Raw genomic sequence first — 11,998 nt, forward strand, 5'->3', positions numbered from 1 at the left:
TAAAAACAAAAATGGGTCTAAATGGGACTTTTGAAAATGCGACGATTTGACCCAAGGAAAATAGTTTAAAAAGGGTTTTTATATAAAAAATGGAGTCGCCACTTGGTATAGAGTTAGGGTGTACCAAGTCACCCAAAAAAAAATGAATTGTTTAAAGTAAAATAGGAAAAAGTAAGAAACCCTTTTTAAACGACTCCTAGTCCACGTAAAACAAAGAAAAAGGTTCGGGGGTCACATTTGACGAAGGGGAAGGCAAGGATAAAAATCCAAGGCACCCCTTCGACCTAGCCAAGGCTAGTTGCGTGATTTAACCCTTATTTTCCTATATTTTCTACCCAAAGTATGTATTGCAAATTGGATTTGACTAATGAATGAGAAATGCAATCCTAAATCTAAGAAATGTCTCTGATGAGGCTTTTGATCCCATTCACATGAATTGTGAAGGTCAATAAGGAAAGACCTCATAGAAAATCACGAACGATGCAAATGAGGACTCAAATGAGAGTGTAAGTGTGCAAAGTGTGGAAAAAAGGTGCATGTGTGCAATTTGAAAGTGTTTGTGTGCAAATGAATAAAAATATGAATGCTCGTGTGCAAGTGAATGAAAATAGTAAATATATAAGTAAAATAGGTGCAATGTGTGAGGTGAAAAGTAAAGAAAGTGAATAAGTGTGAATATGCCATGTGGATTTAAAATATATAATTAGTGAGGAAAACAGTGAGAAAATGATATGAAAATGCATGAACTTAGAGGAATGCATCAGGTTGGGTACGGGAATGACCTCTAATTTTGTGATTTTAATTTTCCCTTTGATTAGAAGGAAAAACTAGCGTGCTAAGGCTATTTTGAAGCCACACTCGCTCGTTTCCCTTACCCAAGGGGGTTTCTCAGGCAAATGGACCCTATAATTAGCATGAAATGCAAAGGCCTAAAATGAAAGGGAAAAGGTTAGAGGGACATGCCAGATGTCATAAAAACTGAAAAAAATGCATGAAATGTAGTGAACATGCAAACATGTACTAACGAGGGGAAATCCCTAAGGGTCTAGCATTGGACTAGCCCATTCTATGAATTCCGACTAGCGTTGGACTAGTGGAAACGTACATTCATTCATCACATTCATTCAGGCTGTGGAAAGCGAGTAGACATGCCAAACACTTATAAACACATAGCACATAACATTTAGCATGCTCGACTAGATGCAAGGCCCTAACAAAGCAAATTAACACGTAGTAACTAAGCATGCAAGACACATAAGACAATTAAATCCCTAACTATTACATTTTCTAGCTAGGCACACGACTTTGATAGGTCTTCATTGAATGCTCTTCCAAACCCTATCTATTACAAGCCAAGAGGTGTACACATACCCCATTAAGAATAAATTAAATAAAAAGCAAAAGTAAATGACATAAATAAAAGAAATTAAAGAAAGGCTAGGAAAGCAAAGTAGACATGTATTTCTCATAACACGTAGGAGCACGAAGGGTCGAATGAAGTGCAAATGAGGGATAGAGTGTACCTCCCTTGAATTGATGCCTTAAATGGAATGAAATCACTTATTTATCCTCCAAAATAAAAAAATGGTCAAGGTACCAATTTATTTGGGAAAATTAAAAGAAATGCGCAAATACAAAGCTCACTTAATCGTAAAGCCTCTAAAGTCATGACTTAAGTGCAATTGACAAAGCATGGTAGTTAATTGAAGCAAAACAAACAATGAAATTGCAAAAACTAAAGCTGCCAAGGCCCAAATTGATTGATTTCCAAAGTTTCTAGACCATAACAGAGTTTTAGGGAACTTAGGGGCTGAAAACAAAGCCAAGGTCAAGCAATCACATAGCAATCACATAAGCATGGAATTGACCGGTTAGAAGCATTTAAATGCCTAAGCATTCCATATTCATGAAATAAGGCCCCAACTATTGTGATTAAAAACATCAAAACATCCAAATTCCACATAAAGCCAAATTATCCCATAAAGTTCTTGAAACCCTTTGAACTCATCCTAAAAAAAAACTTACAAGAGTCTAACCAAAACATACCAGCAGCAGTGAAGACTATAGAGTAACAAGATTGATCAAAATAAGTCAAGTAATTGGGCCATAGTGCATTGCTGCGAAATCAAAGGGACCCAATTGATTAAATTTTCAAAGTTTCTGGGCCTTAGTGGCTTAAGGGGAGACTTGGGGGGGTTCAAAGGCAATTTTGAAACAATTTCCATGCAGGTTCATGCAACAAGCGTAAGAAACTTGTTTCTGCAACAATCATTTTTTGCCGAAAGCTTTCTGCAGCCCAAAACAACATTGCTACTTTCATCTCCACAAAACAAGCGTCAACCTCAACACAAACTTAATCAAAATTCTTTCAACTCAAACTAACTTCATTTCCGCAAACAACTTCAACATTCAATCAAACCAAAGCATAAAAGAAAAGTCATGCAAATGCCATGAAGAAAATTTCTGCTATAACCATTTCATTTGTCCAAACTCTGGATTAAGCAATCAAAACAAATAAAACTCACATCCAACAAGCAAAACATAGAAGGAAATTATATACAACACTTATGGAACTCTTAGGCAAGATGGAAAAAGATTGCTGTAATTTTATTGATTCACTTTGAGTTGAGCGCATATGATATAGCAAGGGTGAAATATCTTGAAGACTTTGCTGGACAGCCTCAATAATAGCCTTTGGTATATAAAAATCCTCCAAACACACACTAAACCCCTCGGAATACAGATTTTCCATCAACAAGGGTATCAAAAAAAATTGAAGAATCTTAACACCTCCTTAGGACCTTTTGAGAAGAAAATAGATGTAATAACATCAATAAAAGTAGGCTGCAATAGATCCCTATTAAAATCAAATTTGACCAATTCGCTACTGTAAGTCAAATATCTTTCTCCACTACACTCAAAGGAAGCAGGAAATGCAGTCTGGCCGAATTGATAAAAAATGCAGCAGAATTTCTGGCGTGAACTTTGCAACTCAAATATTTTAGATGTTTAAACACTCAAACTCAACACCCAATCTTCCATTTCCTCTCTTCAAAACACAATTAAACATGCAGCTGAAGTACAAACTCAGAAAGCAGCCATGGAAAGAAACAGTAAGAAGAAAAATGCAGCAATTTTCTTGTTCATTTTTTTTTTCTTGCTTAACCGAGCTAATGAGCTGCATGCAAAGCTTAAACGCCTTGTTATTAACTAGCTAATCATAGTTATAAGCTCAGATTATCACAAGTAAGCGAATTAAAGGTTGCATTTCCTAATCAAGCTCTCGGCTGATTCCATACTTGAGCATAACAGAATTTCTTTTCCTAAAACACTTATCCGGCTATCAAAACTCAACATGCAAAGCTATAACTAGCTTAATCAACTCAGATTTTGTTAGCTAATCACCGATTCATGCTCAGATGATGTCAGGGAAACAAGAATTAAAGCTGCAACTCCTAATCTACTCTCGGCAGAAACATTCTCTTCCAAAATCAGATTTTCCCCTTATTCAATTCATCATCCGAACACCTAACCTTCACATGCATGGCCATAAACAATTTAATCTACCTCTGATCAACACTTCTCAGCCCAGAAAATTACCTCAGACCGAAGCTCACTCACACGATAGAGGAACTGAAATTTTCTCTCCTCTCGGCTCGCTTGAGGCTGGATGACTGGTCCTGGTGATGTTGCAGCTGCGGGGTGTTGAGGTAGGTGGTGTAGTTGGAGGTGGATTGAAGCTGGTTGAAGGTGCGACAGGGACTGAAGCTCACGCAATGCTGCTCTCCTTTCTTCTCCCTAGCTCACGGACAAAGCAAGAAAGAATTGCAGCTCGCGGTTCCTTTCCTTGCTCTCGGTTGTAGGTTGCAGCTCTCTCTCCCTCTCTCTCAGTCGATGATAACAAGGCAGAAGATGAAGTGAAATGCTCTGGTATTGTGGAATGTTGTTGTGAGTTTTGTTTGGAGTTCACACACACGGCTAGCAGCAGAAATAATTTCCTCCCTTCGGCAGTCCAGAAATGCAGCCGGCTAACTCTTCCTTTCCCTTGCTCCAACCTGCGACTAGGATGAAGATAATGTGACTCTCAATCTCTTCACCAACTCACGGATGAAAGGAAGATAGTCAGCTAGTCTCTCTCCTCTCTTTCTAGTTTACGGACAGAAAAGAAATGAGCCAGGAATTCGGCTCTCTCACTCGGTCGTTATTTCCAAGGAAGGTTGATCACTTCAAAGCTCACGGTAGAAAGAAAAATGGAATTGCTATTGTAGTGCATTGGGAATTGTCTCCTCTGGAGTGTATGGTTAATGGAATGTATATAGAGTGATGTTGTGAGTGGAGTTGGTCGGCCATAGCAAATGGAAAATGCTGGTCTGAAAAGTGGGAATTGAAACCGGCAATAAGGAAGGTGCTGGAATATGAAGTGGAAAAATGGATTCGGCCAAAATGGGATTGTGATTTTTTTTGATTTTGATTTTTTTTTTTTTCGCCTTAATTATTTAACAAAAATAATAGTAAAACTAAATAATAATAGAAACAACAATTTTAAATACAAACACATCAAAATCAATTAAACTAGAAATAACAAAATTACCATTTTCGATTTTTCTTTCATTTTTCATCATTTTTCATCATTTTCCTTTTTTTCCTTTTTTTCAAAATAAATTAACAAAAATAAACCAAAATGCCAAAAAATTAAATTTGAACGTATTTTTGTGAACAATTTTTTCTCTTCTTTTTCTTTTATTTTACGTTAAAACTTAAAACTAAAACTAAAAGCTAAAACGTGAACAAAATTAATATGACAAATAGAACTAAAAATAAAAGACAAATAAAAAGGTAACAACTAAAATGCAGACAATCTAAAACAAAATCATGAATTAGATGCAACATACAATTTATTTAAAAATTTGGTGTCTACAGTTTGCCCCTCTTTGTCTGAGTTTTGGAAAAACTTGAGACAAAGAAGTAGACACCAAATACTTACCTGCTTTATTCTGTGGCAAACGTCACGAACGGTGGACGTTTTAGAAATAAGGACTGACCCCTTTTGGCAAAACTTTTGAAATGAAATTGACTTAGACAGGAGATTTAAAGCGGGATTGACCCGAACGGAATTTAAAGACGGGACTGGCCCAAACAGGAACTTAAAGCGGGACTGACCCGAACAGGAATTTAAAAATTGGGACTGACTAGAGAAAGAAATTCAAATCATGGGACTGGCCCGAATGAGCTTTTGATCGAGGGACTTTTGATCGAGGGACTGACCCGAAAATGCTTTTGATCGAGGGACTGACCCGAAAATGCTTTTGATCGAGGGACTGACCCGAAAATCGAGGGACTGACCCGAAAATGCTTTTGATCGAGGGACTGACCCGAAAATGCTTTTGATCGAGGGACTGACCCGAACAGGAATTTCAAATTGGGATAGACCCACGGGATAGACCCGGACAGAAATGTAAAATTGGGATAGACCCACGGGATGTTGTGAAGTTGGCGGCACGAAATCCAGGCCCAACGTGATTTTTGGAATGTTGGCGGCACGAAATCCAGGCCCAACGTGATTTTTGTGATGTTGGCGGCACCTAGTCCAGGCCCAACGTGATAAAATGAAGTTGGTGGCACGAAAACCAAGCCCAACGTGATAAAGTGATGTTGGCGGCACCAAGTCCAGGCCCAACTTGATATTTGAACTGTTGGCGGCACGAAACTCAGGCCCAACTTGACATTTGAACTGTTGGCGGCACGAAACTCAGGCCCAACTTGACATTTGAACTGTTGGCGGCACGAAACTCAGGCCCAACTTGACATTTGAACTGTTGGCGGCACGAAACTCAGGCCCAACTTGATATTTGAACTGTTGGCGGCACGAAACTCAGGCCCAACTTGATATTTGAACTGTTGGCGGCACGAAAACCAAGCCCAACGTGACATTTGAACTGTTGGCGGCACGAAACTCAGGCCCAACTTGACATTTGAACTGTTGGCGGCACGAAACTCAGGCCCAACTTGATATTTGAACTGTTGGCGGCACGAAACTCAGGCCCAACTTGCTGTTGGCGGCAAAACGTGATAACTGTTGGCGGCACGAAACTCAGGCCCAACTTGATATTTGAACTGTTGGCGGCACGAAAACCAAGCCCAACGTGATAAAGTGAAGTTGGTGGCACGAAAACCAAGCCCAACGTGATAAAGTGAAGTTGGTGGCACGAAAACCAAGCCCAACGTGATAAAGTGAAGTTGGTGGGATAAGACCCAGTCCTGCCATCCAATTGGTCAAGAAATTGAATTTGATTTGTCAAGAAACAAGAAATTAAATTTGACTTTCCAAGAGACAAGAATTTGAACTTGATTTTCGATTTTTGACTTTTGAATTTTTCGGATCTTTGAAAATTTTCCGAATTTTTCGAAAAAATGATTTGCCCAAAATTCAAGTATTGTGTCGCCGATCCTTCGATCTGCTTTATGATATTATTGTTTTTTCCTCAAAACTTTGACTCAGCCCCTTTTCCTCAGTTCAAATCATGAATATGCAGTTCTTGGACGACATCTCACAGTTCAAAATTTGCCCCAGTTGCGGTATTTGAAATGAGCATGGACCTGCAAAAGAAGTAAGCAAGTAACGCCACCACCATCCGATCAATTCCTCCTTCAAGAAATGTGTAAACATGAGTACTTCGATGTTTTTATCAACTTTTGTTGCGGCAGCCGACTGAGTTGGATTCTTCACCCTAAGGCTTTTCCGATTTACAAACTGATCAGATATGTGCTTTGCCATATTGTGAAGTCTGCGTAACTGACTTTGTTGAACCTTAACCCTTTTCAGGGGATGACTGAACCCAAGTATGTTTCGAATAAACCACGGGGATTGTTATTCACCAAAATTCAAAGATAAAGAATGAAGTATGCAAGAAAATTCACATGTCATACAAGAATGCACACATAACCATTTGTGCTTAAATTCTACAAAAATGCCATGAATACAAGTAATTTGGAAAAATGAGCTTTGCAAAAGAGTGTTTTACAAAATGACACAGTTTTGGCCAACAAATGTCATATTCAATTCTCTGGATATCTTTGTTCTGAAATTCAAAATTGACAGAAGTATGACAAAATGAGGAGAAATCCAAATGAACCAAATCACCAGCTGTTCTTCCTCGTGCTCGCTTGCTGCAAAATCCTACCTTGGCGCCCTTTCGGGTTTTCACCAAGGTTGCCCCCACTCCTTTTCTTTTGTTTTGTTTTTGTTTTTGTTTTTCTTTTTTTCTCTTTTTTCCTTTTTTCCTTTTTTTTTGGCGCCCTTTCGGGTTTTTACCTAAGGAAGCAATGGAAGCGCTCAACCTTAATCGCCTCGGGAATATGAGTTAAAGATTTCTGACATCAGTAAAATGCACTTCCCCTTGTAAGATTAAGCGAAGGCATTATGGACATCACTTGTCAGTTGATTAGCAAACTTTTCAATAGAAATACAGCAAGTGACGAAAGCCAGGACTTTGGGCTTTTGTAATGGGGTCAGGTGGGGTATTTCAAGAAAAGTTGAGGCTTGAAAGCAAATTTGATGAGAGGTGTGAAATAACCTGAGATTGCATCATTTTGAGATCATTTCCAATTTTGAATGAAACTGAGGAAAATTTTTCCCCAGTTTGATTGGATTTTTTTTCTTTGCATTTTCTTCATCGCATTCTTCTTACTTTTTGCATTTTTTTGCATTTTTCTTTTTTTTTTCAAAAACTAAATTTGCTCCAGTGTGGGGTTCTTTTCCCTTTTTCATCTCTTTTCCAAAGATAAATTTGCCCCAATATGGGGTTTTTCTTTCCTTTCTGATCATTTTCAAAATGAATTTGCCCCAGTGTGGGGTTTGCAGTTCTCAGGGGTTGCCAAACGAAAATTATTGTTCTAATAGCTCAAAGGGGATGACTAGGGATGAAATGTTTTGATTGGAAAGGAAGATGGCCTGACTTGTGCCTCGTCCCTTGCGCGATTTCCAAAAAGAAATTTGCATAATCAAATAAAGAACTTCTTACACATGTCCGAGTTGATAGGTTGAGGGAACGTCTGTCCATCCATTTCTCCTTTGAACACCCAATAAGCTTTGTCAATTTGAAGTAAATATGCCTTCGACTTCGTCTTTCATCGCTTTAGCCCTTTGTTTCCTTTTCAGAAGATCGGTGGCAGACATAGGTCATGCTTATGACATTCAGCTGTTTTTCATCAATTAGAATCAATCATTGGTAATCCTACTCTGACCAATCAGCTTCGAGCTTGGCAGGGGAGGAATTTTTATCAATGAAGGGATCTTGGCCTTTTCCATGAAGGTTTTTCCAAGGGATGGATTTTCAATGGAGGGATTTCAATGAAGCAAGTTTTATAAGGGATTTTCAATGAAGGTTTTTCAAGGAAGGGAGTTTTAATGCAGGAATTTTAAAATGAAGGGATTTTCAATGAAGGGCTTTATCGAATTCCAGAACAATGATATCCAGAGGGTCAAATAATTTCACCTTTGGCCATCTTAAAAGAATTTAAAAGAATCAAGACAATAATCAAATCAAACAAATTATGCACTTCATGCAACTCCAAATCAAAGTGGAAACAAGATAAACTCAATTGCAAAAGATGCCTTCATTACACTATTCACATATGCAGGAAACAGTTTCTGGTGAAATTTAGTAAATAACAACCCCTAGATTTACCAAAGTTCCCTTCAAGAGGGAAAATACTCGGCCATCCAAATGGTGCAACGTGCCTTCAAGATTCTCAGATTTCGTCACTGGAGGTGGGTGCCTCTAAAGTGTCCTCATGTTTGGGAAAGGGGTTTGTGCTTACACTCTGTCCCTGTTCACCCTTTTTCTTTAGCACTATTGCTCCGAATTCGATCATATCCTGGATTTCATGTTTCAATGCCCGACAATCATTGGTGGAATGCCCGGGAGCTCCAGAATGATAAGCGCAGACCGCTTGAGGGTCATAGCCAGAAGGAAAACGATTGGAATAGACTTTAGGAGGTATAACACCAATTTTCCCGACAGCTTTCAATTGCTCATATAATTGGTCAACAGGCCGACCTAGATTGGTGAAGGTTCGGTTTGACGTTGAATTTTGGGTGTCACTGGTTTGTTGGTAGTAGTAATTTGGGCTAGGGGGTGGAATAGGTCTTGGGTTAAAAGGAGGGCGAGGTCTAGTTTGGAGACTTGGTTGAGGATTTTGAAAGGGTGGTGTGAGTACATTTGGATAATTTGGTCGAGGTCGAGAATGGTTAATAGTGGTATGATGGATAGGACGGAAGCTTGGGTAGTATGGATAGGGTGATGAATAAGCAAGGCGGTTTGAAAATCTAGGTCTGGCCGAGGAGCCCTGATTCCCAACAAAGGCAGTTTCCTCTTCTTTTCCCTTAGATTGGGATTTTTCCCCACTGTAATTCTGGCCTTGCAGAGCCTCTAGTTGCATCTTCAATGTTGACACATTAATAATTTTTTCGGCCTTCACAAACTCATCAAATTCTTCCAATTTATTGACAATTTCGGCAAAGGAACACCCGGTCATTCGAAAAATTTCCTCAAAGTAAGGCGGGTCATGAGTTTTGATGAACGTGCGAACAATCTCGTTTTCAGTCATAGGAGGCTCCACTTTGGCGGCCAGTTTCCTCCATCTCTTCGCGTACGTCTTGTGGTCCTCAGATGGTTTTCTTTTAGTCCCCTCAAGTGTGGCCCTCGTTGGAGCAAGCTCGCAATTGTATTCGTATTGCCTCATAAAAGCAGTTGACAAATCCATCCAAGATCTCATATCCTCCGGCTTCAAATTGGAATACCAATCCAACGCGTCACCTTCTAAGCTTTCAGGAAACAAACGAACTGGTAGATTCTCGTCATCTATTGGCTTGCCCAACTTGTTGGCAAACATTCGGAGGTGCGTCTTGGGGTTGCCCGTTCCATCATACTTGCTAAACTTGGGTGTTTTGAAACCCATGGGCAATTGCATATCCGGAAATAGGCACAGCTCGTTGTAGTCCAACCCTCCTTGTTTGTTCAAGCCTTGGCCTTTCCTTATGAAATCCTCAAACTGATCCAATCGCTTTAGCAAATTCTTATCCACTGGTGCGGATGACTCCCCGGCTTCAATTTTCCCTTGAGCAGCGGTATCTAGGGTGAACGGCTCAGCGGTGGGGTAATAATAAGGTCCCCGTGGCTCGAATGGCATGCTCATAGTAATTGGCGGATACTTTTGGGGAATTTGGACATGAGGAGGGTTTGTTTGGATGTGAGATACATAAGCAGGTTGCGGGCCATGAGTGGGATAAGCAAAGGCTTCCTCAGGTGGGTTTATGACTTGTGAAGTAACAAAGGTTTGAGTATAAGGTAAAAATATGGGTTGAGGTCCAGATTGGCCAGGAGGTAAGGGCTCATGTTGTTCATCGCTAGCACCACTAGCTACCAATTGATCGATTACTCGCCGTTGGGCCATCATTTCAACGCTCAGCTCATTAAATCGGTTTAGAACTTCGCTCAGTTGAGCTCCCATACTTGCCAAGTCAGTCGGTGATGTGGTGGCGGGCCTATCAGACGATTCTGGATGGGTACTCATGTTTACACTATCTCTTGAAGCTCGGTTACGCGATCGGGTGATAATGGGGCTTTTTCGGGTAGCTATATACTACCTGAGAATGTAGGAAAACCCTTATTAGATACCCTTCTTGATTGACTGCTGTCAAAAAGAAAAGAGAAAAGGAAAAAAAACAGGAGTTAGTAACAATTAGAGTAATTCGGATGCATGTCCTATGGGGGAACCCTTTTTGTGCCAAGGGTAGGCCTAGCATGAGAATGCAATCCTCTAGGGTAGGCACTATACCATACCTGACGAATCCGATCAATTGAGTGAAAAATAATTTTGAAAATTTGGCCAATTGGAATGAGAAGAGACGTTTGTTAAAATGAGGACCTCGTCCGAAGGGATCGATCACTTTTGATCGATACAAGAACTTGCAAAAACGCACGGGTTTAACCTTGACGAACTTCCTATCAAAGAGATTGGAATTCGTTGATAAAATTTCTCAGTGAATCACGGGTTAAAACCCCAACTGATCAAATGGCTGGATGCAATGGATGGTTTTCTCAAAAATCGACTAAATTTCCCAATTTGAAATTGACATTGAAACCCTAATTGGTCAAATGGGTTGAGTGAAATTGACAATTTATTTAAAAATCGAGCGGATTATCCTAAAAAGGGAAACGGGTCAAATGACTTAAATGAAGTTTAAAAACTTACTCAAAATTGGCCGGATCATCCTAAAAAAGGAATTTGATCGCATGAAATTGAGGATCTTATTCAAAATTGACCAGATCGCCCTAAAAAGGGTAAATTGGTCACATGACCCTAAAAGGGTAAATTGGTCAAATGAATTGACGATTTATTCAAAATCGACCAGATGGTCCTAAAAAGGGTAAATTGGTCACATGACCCTAAAAAGGGTAAATTGGTCAAATGAATTGACGATTTATTCAAAATCGACCAGATGGTCCTAAAAAGGGTAAATTGGTCAAATGATTTGATGATTTATTCAAAATCGACCGAATGACCCTAAAAAGGGTAAATTGGTCAAATGATTTGATTTATTCAAAATTGATTAGGAATTGACAAAATGGATTGATCGAATCGGCCGGCCATTGGTGGTTTCAGAAAATCAGTCTATGAGCCTTCTAAAATCACAATTTGGCCTCAATTTATTTATTTATCTCAATAGGAGGAATCATTTGTGAATTTCTTCAAATTAATGTCCTTCGCGCAAGGGATTTTTACCAATTTTTGATAAAATGGCCAAAAAGTGATTATTAGATGCTCATATTCCAAAGATCACTCTATGAAAATGATCGGATCTTACCTTACCTTGTGCACTACCCCTTTGGATGGTACATGAAATATAAACGTGCAAGTCTCATTGGATTAAGTATCCGAGACACAAGGTGGCTTATTCCTAAACACGGGATTCCCTATGTGGCATTCCCTTTCT

At 39.4% G+C, this 11,998-nt stretch overlaps 1 protein-coding gene across 1 annotated transcript; it reads right to left on the bottom strand.

Moving 5' to 3' along the window:
* Positions 1–8,751: 8,751 nt before the first annotated feature.
* Positions 8,752–10,575, bottom strand: LOC113758481. The gene has a single exon (XM_027301322.1). It carries the CDS (start codon positions 10,573–10,575, stop codon positions 8,752–8,754), a length of 1,824 nt encoding a protein of 607 aa, XP_027157123.1.
* Positions 10,576–11,998: the final 1,423 nt, after the last annotated feature.

The sequence above is a fragment of the Coffea eugenioides genome, unplaced genomic scaffold (genome assembly GCF_003713205.1).
Source record: "Coffea eugenioides isolate CCC68of unplaced genomic scaffold, Ceug_1.0 ScVebR1_532;HRSCAF=1225, whole genome shotgun sequence".
In the NCBI taxonomy this organism is placed as follows: domain Eukaryota; kingdom Viridiplantae; phylum Streptophyta; class Magnoliopsida; order Gentianales; family Rubiaceae; genus Coffea; species Coffea eugenioides.

What these genes read in the sequence shown, in the direction of transcription:
- LOC113758481 (XM_027301322.1), bottom strand. Translation starts at nt 10,575, where the DNA reads ATGAGTACCCATCCAGAATCGTCTGATAGGCCCGCCACCACATCACCG.